At 48.5% G+C, this 19429-nt stretch overlaps 1 protein-coding gene across 1 annotated transcript in view; it reads left to right on the forward strand.

Annotated features, from left to right (window-relative positions):
* Window positions 1-644: 644 nt before the first annotated feature.
* Window positions 645-19429, forward strand: part of LOC144093944 (uncharacterized) — a 157978-nt gene continuing 139193 nt past the window's right edge. The window contains exons 1-2 of the mRNA XM_077627712.1: window positions 645-883; window positions 1754-3976. Coding sequence (XP_077483838.1) covers window positions 3505-3976 — 472 coding nt within the window. The 5' untranslated portion in view covers window positions 645-883; window positions 1754-3504. The remainder of the gene's footprint in view (window positions 884-1753; window positions 3977-19429) is intronic.

The raw sequence follows: 19429 nt of genomic DNA on the forward strand, positions 1-19429 counted from the left end.
GCAGCCGAAATAGCAGCCGCATCCAACTGTAACACGCACTCTGGTGGCGGGACGAAAAGAAAAACTATAAGAAAATAACGACGACTTGGAGGCGGATAAAGTTCAAATATTCCGCGTGACGGCGAAGATGCCGGTCGCCTAGATAGCGGGCAGCCAAGAAGATGCCTCGGCAGGCGAGCGAAAGCAGCATTCCAAGAAAAACTAAGCAACAGAGGGAGCATTCCGACGCATGACACTTTTCGAAACATGTCGGACAACACAAGCTGGTCAGACCGTTCTTTCCGGACAACAAACTCTACCATATGAAAAGTTGAACAAAGCGCGAGGAAAAAAAATTCCAGAAACGAGCGGAACAGAAAACGGAAATGACAGAACGCACAGAGACAAAGAAAAACGATACGAAAGAGGAAGACCACGAAGCAGAGGGGAAGAGGAGAGAAAGGGTGCTCTGCGTGCTATCGATCCGGCGGTTCTTTCCCTCGTCGGTACAGAGGCGCGAGCAAAAAGGGACGAGTGGGAGGGTGGGGAGCGGGAGGAAGGGATATAGGGGAGAGGGCGAAGGCCCTTCCCTTCATCCCGTTTTCTTTCCCTCGGCGGAGAGACGCGCTGGCTGCGGCCTGGGCTCTCCCGGTATCCGCCGGCGCACACAGCCCGTCGAAAGCTGGTCGCTGCGGACGCGCTCCCCGCCGTCCGGGCCGCAGGAAGCGACGAGCACGTTCGCCGCAGGAGGTTCTCACCCGGCGCACAACACGGAAGATAAGCGGACTCTGCGAGGACATTGGCCGCACCTGCTGCTGCTGTGGGAATAGGGTTCGGGCCTGTCGTCCACTGCTCGGTCTAGCTGCGTCTCCGAGAGGAGACCGGCTGCTACCGCAGTGTTTAGGTGAGTGCCACTGTCTCTGCTCATATCGCGGGAATGCGTGCTGGCTTGAGCCTGACAGCGCAACTCTCTGCTGCCGCTGCATTCGCTTGAGACTGCGTTACGTTCGCTTGTCTGTCCTTGAGTTTCTAGCTGTCACAAAATGCGTATCTTATGAATGTGTCAATACTTCATTTCTGTTGTCTTAGATCGTCAGTTGTAGCGCAAAGACTAGGATTACTTTAGTATAGTATGCGGCGTGCAGTTTTTCTCTGGCCAGGTAAATAGGAAATTTGCTTGTTTTTTATTTTGATTATAAGCTAAATAATTGGCTTTTTTAGGTTCTCCACGCCTATGTCTGCAGACAAAGCAAAAGTTTTTTTTTTCGCGTATTTACACCGGTCCGCTCAGAAACAAGGTTGCTTCGGCAGCCTGTCTACTTATAAATGGCGTAACGTACATTGAACTAGCGCGTTCTGCGCCTTTTGATGGGAAATAATTCGAATAGCTTAAGTTGGCTACATGTATATTAAGTCAGAAGTCGGCGAACATTACCGGCTTTCTGTCTGCCCTTGTTGAATGAAACCCACAGAGCAACTGAGCGTCAATGAGAAATTCTTAAGAAATAATCTATGTTTCACATGCGCAAGTTCACAAAGCAAACGTGTTTGTTGTCGCAACGAATCTTCTTCTCATAGCTGTAGTTTAATATTGTGTTTTTTAAACGCAAGAGCACAGTTATTGCATGAATAAAGGCATTACATTCTTTACTTTAACAACACACAGACACACAGGAAACGGGAAAAAGTTGGGCAGTGCAATATCGTGTCGAAGTTTTCTTTGCAGTCTAAGCGCCAATCCGGTCGTCGTAACCGCCAGTTTTTTCTCCGACAGCTTCTGCAAGCCGGAGGCCGAGGTCCCTTTTGTGAAGAGCCTGGCTGCTAGGCGCCCTCCTGCTGGAAGAGTGTGAGAGAGAGGACACCATTCCCGGCGAAAAATGATTTGGTTCATTTATTTCGGGCGCAGCCAGAGCCTTCGGTTCATGCAACGACGCAAGCGATGTGGCGCCGCGTCCGGCGACGCCGCGAGGTCGCCGTACCAGGGGACTTCACCCTGCTACTACCGCAACCACCGAGCCGTGTTTTAGCCACGAAGCCAGCGTCAAAGCATGCGGCTCGTTAGGCGTAGCCGGGCAAGTCTGGGAGACGCGTTCCGCCCTCTCGAACGCCACGGCGGGCACCATGGCCTCTCGCTAGGAAGGCCGCCCGGAGGGTCGTAGGCGGTGCTTTCTGGGCTTCGAAAGAAGACAGCGAGCCACAACTGGCACAAAGCTGATTCAAAGTGAGAAGCCAATCCTCGGGCAGCTGGAGCTTCTGCTCGAGAAAAATCTTCCCGTCATCATCGCCATCAACCGGTCGTGGTCTCGTCAACGAGGAGCCATCAACAAAGCTCAAGAGCTCCGCTCGAGCACCTCTTCCAGTCTGTGTCGCCACTGCCGGCACGCCAAGTTCAAACTTCCCTCGCTCGTTGCTCAAGAAACAGCGTATCTTACACAAGCCGGACTAAGCGCCAGTCCGTAACACATCTTCCCCACAAAGACAAAAAGTGCGCAGACTGCACACCGAGCTTCCCACAAGTGGATAGTCGTAGGCTCTGACGGCACCAGCTGGGAGTCCTTCTCTTTTGTTCTCTCTTTTTTTCTCACTTTCGAAGCAACCGGGACCTATTCTCCGAGCGCCGAGAAAGAACAACAGCCGAACATCCCAAAGAAAGCCGATCACAAGTCGATCCGCACCCGCTTCCTTCTGAGGCGTACAACGACAAATGACTTTTCTCCTTCGGCGATCGCTGACTAATGGACCAGAACGGAGCCTGCCCGCCCGGCTAGAGGAAGACGCAGAATCTGCAAGAACAAGACCGCGCCCCTGGGGGAGTCGCCACCCAGAGAATACGCTCGAGCGTTCCTCTCTCAGCGTCGGCCAACAAAGCTGCGGGGCTCATTGCAGAAGCCGCTCGAAACAGCTCCTTTAGAAATCCAGTCGGATCACCAATATCGTCGACGACAAGTCCTTTCTGTGGGCGCCTCTCTTGCGCTCGTATGTTATTCCTTTCTTTCTTGCGCTTCCTTCGGAAGCCTTCCCTAGTATCAAAGTAAAAAGCCGGTCGAACTACACGGACGCTTTTCTTTCATTGACTGTTCCTCGGAAGGACGCGCTGCTCTTGGGGCGTTCAGGGCGGCTGGTGGTTTTAGGCTATTCCGGCCAGAGCTGCCCGCCTGCGTCGGAGGTGTCAGAAACTGTGTGTAAGGGTGTGCCGGCCGCGTAATTCGGGTCTGCACCCGAGCCAAGGCCGCCACGCTGTGGACTCTATACACGCTCCACCTGGTCTCGCAACCAGCTCGAGCAGCAGCCGCTCTCGGGGCACCAGCGAGCCGCGACTCTGCAACAACCAGCGCTAGCACCAGCAACGCGCCGCGGCAGCAGTCGATCCCGCTGCGGGAACTCACTCCGTACGACGTACCATTCGTGCCCGTCTCCACACCGCCGCCGCGTCGCGCCACCCAGCAGCCAGCGGCGAACCGCCTGACTCTGAACCGACCCTACTCGACGCTGAACCGCCACACCACGTTCGCCGAGCCCGTGGTGATGGCGGCAGGCACGAGCGGCGCCCAGCCTCCGCGAACGCTGCCCCCGACGCCGCGCTTCAAGAGCTTCAGTTCGTCTTGCCTGCACAGCCCTACCACCGAGCTGCACACCTACTCGGACGTGTCCCCCACGGAGTTGGCGGCCACCCCCACGTGGCAGGAGCGGCCGGCTTCGCGCTTCGTCTTCTCCATCTCCCCGCCCAGGGCCTCTTCCTGCCTGGGCAACCAGAGCCCGCAAGAGTACCGGCCCCTGTGCGCGGCGTCCGGCGACGGCGAGCAAGGGGGCGGTGGCCGCGGCGCGAGGGTGCGCGCTGTCCACGCCGGACTGAGCGCCGCGACGAAAGAGGAGGAGGAGGAAGACGTCAGCCGCAAGGCGCGCTGGATCATCATCACCACGGCCGTGTCGCTGTTTGTGATGAGTGTGCTCCTCGTGGGCATCATGCTCCGACTGGCGCCCGTCATCGACGACCTCGGTGAGTCCCTCGCCCCCTCATCTCATCTCTTCGGTTTAGGAAGCGCTCCCTGGTCCGTCCGCTTCACACGGACGGCAGCACGCTGCGTACGGATGTGCCGACATCCACTCCTACTCACTGCGAACTCTAGCTTGGACTCTCCAAGCGGAATCGCTGGCACCTTCTTTTACCTGACGAATAATGACGGAAGACGAACAGCTGTCTTCAAAAACAATTCCCCATTGGGATAACCGATGTCATCCTTGATACCACGCAGCCTGCTTAGCTGCGAAGGGGTAGACGCAACATTCCTTCCTACGTGTTATCCTTTTTCTTGAGCGCATAACAGTGACGCCCCAAATGACATCGGTGATTAAGGTTCAAATAGCTAACCCGTTTGCGGAGTGCTCGGTTATCTGCACCACATATTGTCACCTTAAAATATCAAGGGTTATAGGGTAGCGTACATTACGCACTATTTGCGTCCCAATTTCTTTCACGTGACACTAATTTCATTTTTTATTTCTTTCGCCTCGTTTCTTCACTTATAATCCCGCAATCTAAATAAAGTGCACAGTGAAGTCTGGGCTATAGCTGAGACCCGATTCTGGTTTAAAATCAGTTCCTGGGCGAGTTGGTATTTCATACTTTCTGGTGCGATAATGGTGCAAGGTTTTGGAATAAGGCGCTCACTTTACGGTCCGTTCAAACTTATCAGCACTATATCATGCACTTCATGTTACCTTAAGTGTGCGCGGTGTATGCACCCTGGACTCAACAAGACTGCGGCGTTGAAGTTGCTTGTTTGAAAAAGTACTAACGTGGATGACCTGAAAGAATGACCGTCGAAACCATTCTGCTCAATGTGCTCTGTGCACTCGGCGTGGAGTTATGGAGCGTGTTTAGCAACGTGTGGTGCATTAACATAGCGCAAAACACTACCGCAAACAGAGTGAGCAACTTCAAATTGAAGGAGGCTCCTTTGGTGAAGAATTGGTGCACTGCTTTATTGATAGTATGAGGCAAACACTTTGAAGAAGAAGGAATCTACTCATAAATACACACCAAAAAAGTTCAAAACAACATTGGACGCTCTACGCTGCAGACTCGGCGTTATCCAGCACCTTGTCGATGTCAAGGAGCTATCTGGCCTCACCATGAATCCCGGTTTCAATTCTAGCCCTGCTTCCTCATTGCAGGAAGATAAACTGTAGCCACCAATATTCAAAAGCAAGCCAAAACTTGCATAATCAAAATTAGCGAGGATTGATCTTATCACCCAAGCAGCATTTCCCACAGTCGCAGGAAACATGCGCTCGACATTTAAGCGCGACTGCTAAACGATGAGCCCACATTGCGAAGAATATTGTGAAAAGCTAGACAGCGAACACCACAGAGCATTTTACCGAGGAGCTAACAACAGCAAGTTTGTTCGATGAGCACTGTGACAGAAAACATTACTGAGACAAAAAACCACAATAAGATTTGTGCAGTGGGATTTCTGCATGTAAGGCTTAATAAGGCTTCGCAGTACACGTACTCAGGAACATGCGACATGTAGACATTCGGCATTGAGAATTGGAGGCAACAATTATGAGACCCTACAGCGCGAGAAAGTTTACAAGCCAATCGTTTTTTTACGAAGCGTTGAACGCTAACTAACACTAGGGAAAGGCAACTTTTCCTTCTGAAAAGGAGAATACCACCACCTACTCAATGTAACAGGAGACACTTGGCAGAAATATTTTCCTTTACCATATTCCTATTTGAAGTGGAATAAGCCGGCGCGACTTGAATTTTTCCCTCTCGTCCTGACGCTATGCTTTGTCTAGCAACCACCACAGGCGAGAAATTTTTGTCACGAGGAAAAGTTTCTGCTTCTCAACTCTTTGCTGTTTCTGTTCAGTGCTTTTCCAGGAGCAGAACAGTAATCAAGGAAGTGTAAAAGAGGCTATTTCAAGTCGCCAAGTTCGTTCTAACTCACTAAACTGGGCGTCAAAGAAAGATAGGAAGCAATGAAACTAGTACCGGCGCATAAACGCCCCCACTTCCCACATGGGAGCGCGCGAAACCGAAACGCCGAGGATGGCTCGAGCGACACGCTTCACGAGTCGGTTCAGGCGAGCGCGACGGAAAGCCACGTTGCTGAACCGTGCCGTGTTTGCTCCCGAGGTTCGGGCGCGAACTTCCGAGCCACGCTGTGCTCGCGGGGCATCGCGGGAGGACGAAAAGGGGGCGAGACAACGACAAATTATCCGCGTTGACAGACGCGAAAATGAGGCGGCGAGCGAATGGAGACCCAGCGCCAACGGCCGCTAAGTGCGACCGCCCGAAAATGAGAGGCCGGCCTTTCCATTCATTTGTCGTCGAGGATGCCGACTTCCTTGCTGCTTCCACCCGCGCTGTTGTTGTTGCAGCTGGTCGCACGCATCTGGGGACACCCCCCACCGCTGCCATCGTCTGATTGCAAGCATCGCGGCTCTCGCCACTCTGAAAACCATTTCACACAAACGTGACCATGAAGAAGGCGCCCCTCATCCCCTCTCCTGAGCGTACAACAGTGGGATCCAGCGAATCTTGTTGTTCGCAAGCGTTGGCGCTTCCTTTCCACTGGCGCTGGGAGACAAATTGGGTTTTCGCACATCGTGCGCTCCTCCCTCACTCTCCTTCCTGTCGCTAGGGAGCTGACGATATCCCGCACACTTCCGCGGACAGCGTAATTCGTGTGATGGGAGTCTGGACAGCGTCCGGTCAAAACAAGAATGAAGGCGCCGAGAATAAAGAAAAGAAAACTGAGATGCGGCCACTCTCTGACGCTCGCCTTCTCAAGCAGGAAAACAAAGTCTGAGAGCACGCAGAGACAAAAAGGAGGGATCAAGTAGAGAGACATAGAGGCACTGTTGTTTCGCAAATACGGAAATCACCGCGTGACCATACAGGCGACGCCTTTGTGATGAGGCAAGGAGGTCTTTTTCTTTTCTTTTCTTCCTAGGCGTATCACTCTTAAGAGAAGCCGGGCGATGCTCGCTGACGTTCCCAAAAGCGCTGCTAGTGCTTGAGTGAAAAATTAATGACCCAATGCGCTGGCCTCCTCATCAATCATAAGGCAAGCTTAATCTTTTTTGCGCCCATCGGTCGCCCGCGAATATCGAACAGCGCTGTTAAATTTGACAGAGCTAAGCTTCGACGCTTCCAAGGCTTAGACGGTCGTAGGTTCAGCTGGCTTTCGCCAGCATTTTATTTTTGGACCTTTCAATCTTGCGAATTATAAGAAATATTTCTGGCTGCATCTGTAGCGAAGCTGAGGCGTGAGCATGCTCGAACATCATCCTTCAGCACATTCAAAAAGATGCGGTGAACCCAAGAACCGTGTGAACCCAAGAAATATCGTCTTTGTGCGTTTCAAGGAAACAAAAAATGATTAGACAAAATTTGAGCCATTTTTTTTAATGGAGAAACCTTTGAGACGCTAGTGACGAGTATTTCTATTTCCTTCATGTGACTTTCAAATGAGTTCAGCGAAGCTTCCGAACAATTCGTAGCAGTGCGCAGTAAGAAACAAGAAAGCTTCTAAACCTCAATGTCTTTTCCACTCAATCTCCTACGTGACACACTGTTCTCGTATTCCACCAGTTTATTTACTTTGAACAGCTAAAACTCATTTTCGGAGCGGTTGTCTCAGCGAAAAAGAACTCGGTCCTTGGTTTGTTTGTATCTTTCTTCGCTTTGTTTGTGCCAACTTATTATTTGAAGTTTTATGAAGTTTCATAGACAAAAACACAGGCCTGTAGAGTCGGAAAGCTGACCTGCTTACTCTATGTACTCTATGTGCCGTTTCACTCTACCATGTTAGCATTACAAAGCAGTCAAGTGTCGCGCCACAAAGAGCATGTGCCGCTCATGCAAACGTGTCTCATACGCTTCGCAGCTCTTCCAAAGAAGTAAGAAGTAGTCGTGTCTCCAAGCCTGTGCTCCTTCCTAAAAAAAAAGTCTGCTGAGAATTATTCAGCATTTTAAAAATTTTGTTCATTAATATAATAATGTGAGTGTTACAGAAATAGCGGATAACAATCTTGGTTCGTTTTGAACATCCTGATTGTTTTATTTCACAGGTTATTTGGGATGTTCTATTATCTTCACCCCTCAAACTTTTATGGAGAAACATGGATAGATGGGAGCTGGTAACAGCATTTCATTTTGGGTGGTACAGCACGAACAGAAGGGAAAAAAGTAGAAGACGACACAAACGAGCTCATTTGTGTCGTCTTTTACTTCTGTATTTCGTATGTCTCACTCTGTACCACTCACACCCCCGTTATGACTTTAAACCCTAAGTGTGTATATATATATGTATATTTATATATATATATATATATATATATATATATATATATATATATATATATATATATATATATATATATATATATATATATATATATATATATATAGGGAGTAAACAGAGGCCAACGTTTGAAAACAATGTAATTTGACGTTTAGGCCTAAAACGGCCTTCATCAGAATTTTCTGATGAAGGCCGTTCCACGGCCGAAACGTCAAATTACATTGTTTTCAAACGTTGGTCTCTGTTTATTCACTACTACTGACCGTGCCAAGAAGTCTTTATCCCTGAATATATATATATATATATATATATATATATATATATATATATATATATATATATATATATATTGCCGAAGATTTTCTTTTCAAACAGGAGTCTCAATTGTTTTACAAAAGAAAAAAAACACGCCCTGCTCAGCGCACACGGAGGGTAAGGGAAAATAAAGCTTGTGACACAGAGCTATGCACAGATGTACATCTGCTATGCACCCGGACCGAAACATGTCACCATAAATGGTATTGTAGTCCATGGTATGTAGTTTGGTGCTGTGAAACCTTATTCCGCATATGTGCGCATGCATAGCGTATCTCTTACAAACGTATCCATGCGTGAATGTTTACCCGCCGCGATGGCTCTGGTTACGGCGCTCGGCTGCTGACCCGAAAGACGCGGGTTCGATCCCGGCCGTGGCGGTCGAGTTTCGATGGAGGCAAAATTCTGGGGGCCCGTGTACTGTGCGATGTCAGTGCACGTTAAAGAACCCGAGGTGGTCGAAATTTCCGGAGCCCTTCACTACGGCGTCCTTCATAGCCTTAGTCGCTTTGGGACGTGAAACCACAATAAAGCCGAAAGCCATACAAGCATGCATGCATGCATGCACAACAGTACACATGTCCAAGCACGAACATACATAAACATGACTACCCGCTGCGGTGGATCAGCGGCTTTGGCATTCGACGGTCGATCCCAAGGTCCAAGGTTCGATCCCGGCCTAGGTGATAGTATTTTTTGTCGAGGCGGAATAAAAAAAGCCCTGTTGTGCTGCACGTTGAATAATCTCAGGTGGTATAAATTCACCTGAAGCCCCCCACTACACTCTATACAGAAAGGAATAAAAACGGTAAGCTAGAGGCCAGTTTACTTCCTTTCTACTCCCATATAGGTTTATTAGAGCGTACGGCGTACATCCTAGCCCACATGCGTCGCTTCGGGATGTTAAACCCCCTAATCTTGCATATAAATTCACATATTTGGCAACAGCTCACAGCCAAAAGGCGCTTCCTTCTGAGCCACTCCCTGTGGATTGCTTTGCATCCATAGCGTTCCAAATCCCTTGAAGGTAGCGTGAACCCTGATCCTCTCCCTCCTAAGGACAGGACGTCCACGGATGCTGCAAGACAACCCTCTAAACTGCTTCGAAGCAAACTCCCAGGACTGTTAAACTTTAGACAAAGGCTGTGTATGTAGTTGCGCATATATATTGCGTACAAAACCTAAGGCATGCATATGCAGATTTTGCAAATATTAATGAGGATACGCAACGTGGATACATCAATTACGCATGCATTTGTCAATGGCTTGTATATGCACACCTCCACAGGAATGCAAATTAGCAGCCAACAAATAAATGTCGTCTAATTACCGTCTCTGGCGCGCTCGTGGTACAGAGGTGTAGATTCTGGCCGACTGAAGTATACGAATATTAAAACGTGTTTAGAATAGCACCTTGCTACTTATGTGTATTTATATCCCTGCGCAGCAGGTATCTCTAAATATACATACATTAGCTTTGGCTTAGTATCTAATGTCGTTATATTAAAATGAGAGCATCACGTGTTTTCCGGCGGTATCCCGGGAAAGCATACAAAAGAACATCTGTTGGCCTTTTCCTTCGTGGCTGGCTCTGGTGCGAAACAGTAGTATCTCTCAGAAAAGCACCCTTTACAGGAACAAGGCTAGACATCTTGCTGCTTAGGTGCTTGGGTTCCTATGGAGATAGATCACTACGTAGCGTTTGAGGGTGCGTGCGCGCGCGCGCGCGCGCGCGTGCGCGCGTGTGTGTGTGTGTGTGTGTGTGTGTGTGTGTGTGTGTGTGTGTGTGTGTGTGTGTGTGTGTGTGTGTGTGTGTGTGTGTGTGTGTGTGTGTGTGTGTGTGTGTGTGTGTGTGTTTGTGTGTGTGTGTGTGTGTGTGTGTGCGTGCGCGTGCGTGTGCGTGTGCGTGTGCGTGCGTTCGAAATAATTTTATTTGTTTGCGGGTGCTCAGTATAGACGTCTCTGCTGGGCTTGCCGACAACAAAACATTCATCTTTCTGGTCCATCACTTCGGTTTTAGAATGTCGCGCCTAATATAGCGAAGTCAAAATCAGAATCGCCCATTACACAAGTATCGGTTGTGCGACGGACGCGCCGATTACGTCAAGAAAATACTCGAGCTAGACGCATAATCTACACAGCATTGCTGTTAGCGCAGATAGAATCAGCGCCGGTAAGTCGTCTTAGCGCAGCCAGAAAGTGTCCACGGCCGTCACGGCCTCTTCTCGTATCACACGGAGCAATGAGTGCTAGCTAGACGCACACGGAATAAAAAAGAAAAATAAAAGTTTCCCTAGTAGTCCTCTAAATGCGCACCCAATGGTACCGGAAAAAGCCACCCGGACGTGTTGTGGTGACGCGGTAATCCGTTGCGGCGCACCCTCTCGGTAGAAATGGCACGGATGCGCTGCGCGTCTTCTCGTTCTTTATCGTGCTTCTCCCTCAGTCCGGGGCTTCCCAGCGATGGCGACTGGCATGGACGTAGGCGAGCCACGGGTTTGCCGTTTTTCGGCTCGTGGGCGGCCTAGAATGCACCACCCGAGTCCGTTCCTCTCCGATGCACTCGGCCGAGAGCGCAAATGCTGGTCTTGAGCCGCCCACCTGAGCTGTTTGCGAATGGGGCCGCAGGCCGTCATCGATCGAACCACAAAGCTCCGAGCCAGAGCGGTATCGCGAGCTGGAAATTAGGGATCCGCGCGCGCGGATTTGGCCACGTACCAAAGACTTGTCGCGGCACCAACAACGCAGACGGATTTCGAATTCTAGTTCGGCTTAGCGCGCAAATATGCGCCTTAAAGACGCCTACACCAGCGGCTTTCGCGCAGCTGCCGCTGGTCGAACACTGTCGCTGGTCGAACACTGTCGCTTATGCTGGTCAGCGCTGGTGAGCACAATGTGTTTGCATGTGAACTTTGCTAATGGAAATATTTAAACACGCCTATCACACTATTCCAATAAAAAAACCAAAATGGCGCAGTCGATGCTTTGATTTGATTATCTTATTTCTGCCACATTTCGCAGCATTGTAATATCAACACCAACTATGTGCTAGGCAACTGTGCCTTTATATACTATGATCCCTATGCTTCCGCACGGCTGGTTTATGTTGGGAGGTTGTGAATCAGTTGAAGCAAAATTTAGGGTGTTGCTCGTTTTAACTGCCTACTTACGAAAATTAAGCCCCGTATATTGCGTGATGTTTTTGAGCATGCCTAGGAGCTCCTTTCCTAGCTTCTATTTTCGCGTTTAAAACAGGCTTTGACCCTTTGCGGGCGCCAAAAAAAAACAGCCATTTTCTGCAAACACGCCAAACTCGCCAATCCACTATCAGCGCTTTGCCGCTGAGGTAAAAACGCTGAGGTCGGCGCCATTTGCCACAATCCCAATTACAAAAAGACGAAATCAGAAAACGGTCGTGCACTGAGGTCTCAGTCGCTAAAATCAATCCCCAGATTACTTCTACGCCATGATGGTGCGATGGTGTAGCTTCACACTTGATTCATAGGATAGGTCAAGGCAAGAGCGCTTTCACTCTGCCGAGACCACGAAGGGTGTGCATCTGCGTAGGGGTTACGGTTGTTATAATGAAAGCCGCGGTCAATATCGGGAAAGTGAGCATCGGGTGTGCGTTTTCTTCCAATAAGTTCAGTTTGTTACCGTACATAACACCATTCTTCCTGTGATCGAGAGAGAGCTCACTTGACGAAATAGAAGACAATTCCTGACCATTTGCGGCCTGCAAGTTTATGACTGGAAAAAGTGTCGTTGCGGTGAATCTAAGTATATGTGGATATGTGCTGGCTGAACGGAGAAGTTTGGTGCAGTGTTTTCATTTCTTTTTTTCACTGAGATGGTGAGAATGGCGGAAATTCTTCGGCTTTTCATTTCCTTATTTTGCTCTGAGAAGCGCGTGGCTGACTGAGTCTCCGAAATAACAAGTCATTATCACCTCCTTTTTATGTACAGTAACACCACAACTGAAACATATCGGTCGCAATATGCTAAAATATTCCGAATAGAGGAACAGCGTACCATTGCAAGCACAGCTTTCATGCCGATTCAGAGAAGTGGTTCTTTTGAGACGCCTGTTGAACAGTGTTCAATTCGGCCGGTCAATGCATGGCTGAAACCTTAGGGCAATGCGGTTAACGGTACAGTAGAGCACAACATAGATACCGATTCACATGACAGCGTAGCACATGCTTTTTTTCTCGCGTTTCTTGAAATATAAGTTTTTTGAGCACGTTCTTAACTACGCTTTCTAACTGGTAGTTTAGTTGCAGGTTTACCATTATCTGGCAAAAAATCAGCGGCAGTAATATATACCCACTTTTCCGTATGATCTGCGTTTGCGCTGTATTACAACCAGGCCTTTTAGTAATACACCCGCTTTGAAGCGCGGTATCAGTCGGTCGCCGATCACGTGACCATCCTCTTCACACACAGAGAACCTCGCGCCACGAGGAATATTTGTCGTCATCGAGTGGTACTCGCGGTCGCAAGACCCCTTCAAACCCTTCGAAACGCCTCTCGGACGCAGCGCACAGGTGAGACGCGACAGTCCGCAGACATGCGGCTGGCTGAGCGCACGAATTACGCACCGGGGAAGCTTCCCGCAAACGCGTTGCCCGAAAACATGCACAAGTTTGACGCACACATTTCAGAGACGAACATTCGCAACCTTTACGCCACGCTGTGTGACGTGAAAAGTGGACCTCACGCTATTTGCGAACAATACGACGTCAGGTGGGCGAGAAGGAAAAAGCAGCCTTTCTGTTCCCGTCAAAACCTAGATGGCATTTAGAACAGCACAGCAAATTGTCGCTACCCACTGCGCCATGCCGCCAGCGGCAGAATGTTTTGCCAACCAATCCAAGCCACGCCCTTCGCTCTCCTTCGAAACGTCATCAAAGACTAGGCCGGGAGAGGTCTAGTTATTAATATATACAACCTTTAGCGAAGCGCGTACCGCTACCGCTTACAGCGTACCGTGAGCCGCCAATGCGCATGCGCAAATCGCCCTGAGGGCGCCAGATGGCGCCACGTTCCCGTCGCATAGGGGCCAATCAGCGCGTGCGCACTGGCGAGTGCAGTACGCGGTAAGCGGCAGTGGTACGCGCTTCGCACTTGATTCATAGCATAGGTCGAGCCAGAAGCGCTTTCACTCTGCCAAGATCAAGAAGAGTGTGAATCTGCGTAGGGGTTAAGGTTGTTATAAGGAAAGCCGTGGTAGCGATCTTACAGTGGGTGAATAACTGCACTATGCCATGAAGGAAGTATTGTGGGAAGGTTGAAAGGGAGACATATTTAAAAAACAAAAACTGACAACATTTACGCAGCAGGCGTAAACATTGTCAGTTTTCACCCTTTCAGTGAAAACATAAATGTATGAGGTGAAAATACATGTATGTGCTTCTTCTACCAGAGGGAACGCCAGAGACGAAAATAAAGCAAATAAGAAAATCTTACTCGCATCTGGCTACATTTTAGCATGCGTACAGATACGCGTACATTGTGTCCCTGTCTGCACAAATGAGAGGGTAGTAAGTGGTGCCTCAGCCGAAGGATCTGTTTATTTCCGGAGCGAAATTATATTGGTTAATGTGAAACCGTATTTGTATAAAGCGCAAAGGAGCATAAATGAAAACTCAGTAGCAATTTAGAGAGGTTGAGGCATTCGTTTCTCTCAAGCAGACAATAAAAACAACACTTTCGGCTGCGAATCAGGGTTCTTGAATTACAGATTTCCGGCTTGGAACGCTATGCGAATTTGCCGGCGCCTTGCACTTGCCAATGAAATGTGGTCCATCGTGTGGACGAAATACACCTGCAGTCAAAACAGTTCTTATATTTTCATTGGCCGACTTCACTGCATTCGGCTCCCAGACAGAAAATCCAAATTATATCGTTAACTTGAGCAGTAGTGTAATTCTGAATTAAATCTGTGGTTCCGGTACTCACGCATTGAGGGGCTCGTCCTTCGTTGCCGTCGTTGGAGGAGGAGTCATCTTCAGACGCGCTGTTTGTACGGATTGTGCTCAACTAGTCTCTCTGCAATGTGATTATAAATTATTTATGAATTCATTCCATATTTTTCCTCTTAAACTCTAGCAAATATTGCGTTCCTTGCCGTAAAAGATTTTTTTTTTCGAAGAGGAGCCACATTGTTGTCGTTGCGCCAATTGCGGCATGTTTGACACAAGCGTGTAAGCGAAAATGCGTCTTTCAATTTCAAGCGCAATGATAAGGGAGTAATTACTCATTGCTGTTCACCGAAGCGCGGCCATACGGCTTCAATGAAAAGCTATACAGCTCCGACAGAGACTTCGTAGTGAAAGGAAAATTCTTCCTGGTCCGAGAATCGAACCCGGGACCACCGCTTCACCGAAGCTGTCGCTCTACCCACTGAGTTAACCGGGACGGCTAGCATGTGGTAGGGCGAGAGCGAAGTGATCAACGTCTCAAAGTGGGAACAGCGTTGGTCATATGTTTAGGGAAATGTCCCAAGGTGCAGTACATTTGTAATAAGGAAATAATTACTCATTAACATCCTTCCCAGCCCAGCCATACGGCTACAAAAAAAGGGAAGTAGAGGAATGTATTCCGTATACGTAAATGACTCCGTACATTATTTTTATCGCCTTACTAACGCACAGAACCAGTACAAGGAGCACCAGAGGTCATTAAAGCCTATAAATGTTTGGTTTTCAGATTCACTTACCTGATCCACCGTACAAGTTGGCGATGTTCAGCAAGAAACTGGCGGTTTTTTGTATATTTTTGATTCTGAGCAAAAGATCGCTCTTGTAGTCGTCTCACTCAGAATGCACACAGGATTTTGCGCGCACACACACACACACCCTCAAACGGGAAAAAGCTTTCAGAGGAAGAAATGAAAATGGAAAACTCGAGTACACAAATATGTAAGCCGTGACTAGAGATTAAGGTCAAGTTTGGATGCAAGCCTACTCGCTCAGCTTTTGTGAATAGAACGCAAGTTCTTATCCGGCATTAACGGGCAAATATGTTGATATTAAGCTTAAATATAGTGGAACATTATAACACACATAAACTTCAGGAAACTATGCGAAATATGGCTGTTATATTCACAAGCTAATATATAAAACGCCGAATTCTCGAAACATAGCCATAAAACGCAGATTAATATGCATGGACTGAAATGTATAAAGGAAAGTGCATTTTTGAACTTCGCTTCATGCTTCAGCGTAGTATATTGCGCTGGGGCTAATGCGACGGTCCGTCATTATGACATTCCTATCTTTGTGAGCGCAATTTAATACACTCATCTGATGTGCTGTGCGCAACGAAGTATTCTTTAATGGAATAATGGCCTTAAAATAAAAATCTGCGCATGGAACATGAGACTGTGGCTCAGAAAAAAAAATGAAACACGCCAGTTCCCTCCGAACATCAAAGAAACGCGTTCGAAAATGTAAGAGCTTTTCATGCTCCGTGAACCGCTTTGTTGCAAATGGGCGAGTATAACGCTTCGTGCAGTTTGTTATCGATCCGCGTACTCTGAAGCAAAAAAGCAAATACACAGAAACGGTTTCTGGGCAGTTTTATGACAGGAGCATCTGGGTAATTCCGTCCACGGTACTTCATCTGGTATACCTAACAATTTTATTTTTCTTAACTGATGCATCTTTGTGCCTCATGCACTCGCCTTAAATGGTTCGGCTATTCGTTAAATTTTTAAGAACTAAAAATTTCCTCTTTTCCTCTCTTTTTGGAGAACCATTAAAACATGATATCAATAAATATTAGTGGTTAGAGGGTACGGCGGGTGTCATTAGAAAAACTCACAGAAACATCTACTTTCATTACGCACTGGCAATGCGATGGCATCAGCTGTTGCTGACGCCTTTACCAGAAGTGACGTCACTTTCGATCTGGTGACGTCACCTTCCTTAAGCCGGTTGGAATGCTCCAGTCTGATTGCGTCACTTCCCTCCGGCCGATCGGCGAATTTAGCTTCCTATGACACGTTTTCTTCCGTATGCCGCCTCTGTTGCTATTGCCTTAAATGTTACGAGCTAAGCTGATCGACCACTATGACATAGTTTATCACTATTACATGGCTCATAGTAGCTCATTACCATTAAATTGCAAAATGACATACACACTTCGAAGACAACTGCATTGCCCTCTTGGAGAATTATGTGGCTAGCGGCAAATTTCTGGGTTTAGTGCCTCATGCAGAAAAAAAAAATTACTGGCGGTTTGGCATTGCCAAGCACAAAATTTTGTGCGAAAGCACTTATTTTTGCAGGTTTACACACCGCCACGTAGGGATCTGAAAGCGCCATTGAGGTGTCCACTGACCCAGGAAGCCAGTTATGTGCGTCTTTAACCTTATGATCTTCAAAGCTTATTTACCCAATGTACGCCGGCAGCCTATGCTCCAGTGCCGCGTTTCTGCAGCTATGTCGTCAATGCCAACGCGCATTGCTCTAGTGCCGTGTCTCTGCCACAACGTTGTCCAGGCAGCGCACATCTGTCTGACACTACCGCCACATAGCTCAAAGCGCAAACATTGGTTTTATAATAGTATCAGCGGATGAAGAAGACCATGTGGAATGCACAGCGCGAGAGTGTGTTGCAGTTTAACACGGGGCGCGATCGGCTGCGGTGGTAGCGTGTAGTGCTCTCGCGCAGCAGCGAAGCTGATCTGTTTGCACCACCCCGGGTTTGAATTGATTGTGGCGGATATTTATTCTATATTTTTATTTATTTATTTCACTTGGCACAAACCCACCAACATCGCAAGATCTTCCTGGAGATTTACCCATCGGAATAGTGCTTTCTCACTAATACACGCGAGTCGCCGGCGCCAGTGCCGTTGGTTCCGAGCTGCCTCATTGCAGACGCTAAAATTGTGGTCCACCGCGGTCAACTGGACGAGACTGAGTATACTTTTTTAAATGATCTAATTGGCAGTGAAGCAGATTATTTTAGTCAACCGGATGATCGCAAAGCGAAAGCCAAGTAAGTTAAAGCCGTTTTCCGAGAACCGTTGCACAACACGCATATTGCTTGAGGAAACCGTGGAGCAAAGAAATACTCATTTACATTGACCTGTGGTATAATCTGTAATCTAGCTGTAAGCTTGAGTCTATTCTAAAACTTGGGCTTGAGCTGTTGACAACGTTGGTCGCTCCATTTGGTTCGACCACAAGTGCTGCTTGTCTTGACTCCTCGCACCTACCAATTAATCCTCTCTTCGTTTGGTGGAGGTGCGGGTGCTCGTGATCGCCATCAGCCTGGAACTCAGAAGGAGCACGGAGCCACGGAGGAGACGACCCAGCCTCCTCCGCCCCCATCGTTGAGTATCACTTGCAATGGCGCTTTGCCTCAAAGGGACCCCTTCGTCATTGGTGGAACCAATGACTAGGATGTCGAAGACTGCTTTTCGACCTACGAACGAGTTTGTCGATGGAACAGTTAGGACGACGCTACATGCAGAATAGCGTAATGTTCTAGTTCACTGACAGCATTAAACTTTGCCAACGGAACCACGCAGCGAACGTCACTACTTGCTCTGTGCTCAGGACTACATTTCCTTTGAGGTTTTCGGCCGTCCGGCCGTTCGAAGCCTTTGTGATCAATAGCGCTTAAGATCAAGGGACAACAAAACGGAGGAAGAAGCCTTATTAGCTACAGTGACGGCGTCGTTGACTCTTTCAAGAGCGCGGAGCTGACCATGACAGAAGGACATAAGACTCAAACACGTTTTGAAGTGTATTGCTGGACGGCGCCGTCAACATGCTACTGGCAAAACGTCCAAGTGCCGCCACTAACGTCGACGGCCCTTTGCAGAGCTTCGACAGGCTGGGAAAGGAGCGTGTTTTGGTTTGGCTTGTGTGGTTTAACGTCCCAAAGCGACTCCGGCTATGGGAGACGCCGTAGTGAAGGGCTCCGGAATAATTTCTACCAACTGCGGTTCTTTAATGTGCACTGACATCGCACAGCGCACGGGCCTCCAGAATTTCGCCTCCATCGAAATTCGACCGCCGCGGCCGAGACCGAACCCGCGTCTTCCGGGCCGGCAGTCGAACGCCATAGCCCCTGAGCCACCGCGGCGGCCGCATCGTGTGTTGGTCAGACGTATTGCTGAAGAGTCGCCCCGGGACCAAACACGGAGGATGATGAATCTCTCCTGTTTTTCTGTCAAGGAATTCGTGCGTGAGGAGGTAGCTGTCTGCTCTAAATTGAGGTCGGACGACAACACCATTTCTTTCCGCTATACAAAATCCAGCTGCTGTTTACAGAGGCTCTTCATTATGGCCTAACTGCTGCCTGTCTTGTCACATGCCTTCTGAAAATAAATCTCCTCCTCATAATCATCACCAGCCTGACTACGTCCACTCCAGGGCCTCTTCCATGTCTTTCCAATTAACCCTTTCCTTTGCCAGCTGCAGCCACCGTATCCCCTCAGACTTCTTATTTCATCCTCCCACCTAACTTTCTGCCGCCTCCTATGGAAAGAAAATTTATAAGTGCAACGTTAACAGACCAGAAGCGGGCAGAGTGGGCGAGGAAGCAAACGTGGGTTAATGACATCCTAGTCGCAATCAAGACGAAGAAATGGGCTTGGGCAGAGCATATAATGCGAACACAACATAACCCCTGGTCCATAAGGGCAACGGAGTGGATTCCAAGAGAAGGCAAATAAATCTCTGCTTCAGCTTTGATTGCTCATTTGAAACGTTAGTCGATTGGTTTCTCAGCTCTGATTATTTGACCAAAGTATATTGAGGCAAGCTGTTCAAACCAGAAGACGACGACGTTAC

The sequence above is a fragment of the Amblyomma americanum genome, chromosome 6, assembly GCF_052857255.1.
Source record: "Amblyomma americanum isolate KBUSLIRL-KWMA chromosome 6, ASM5285725v1, whole genome shotgun sequence".
In the NCBI taxonomy this organism is placed as follows: Eukaryota; Metazoa; Arthropoda; class Arachnida; order Ixodida; family Ixodidae; genus Amblyomma; species Amblyomma americanum.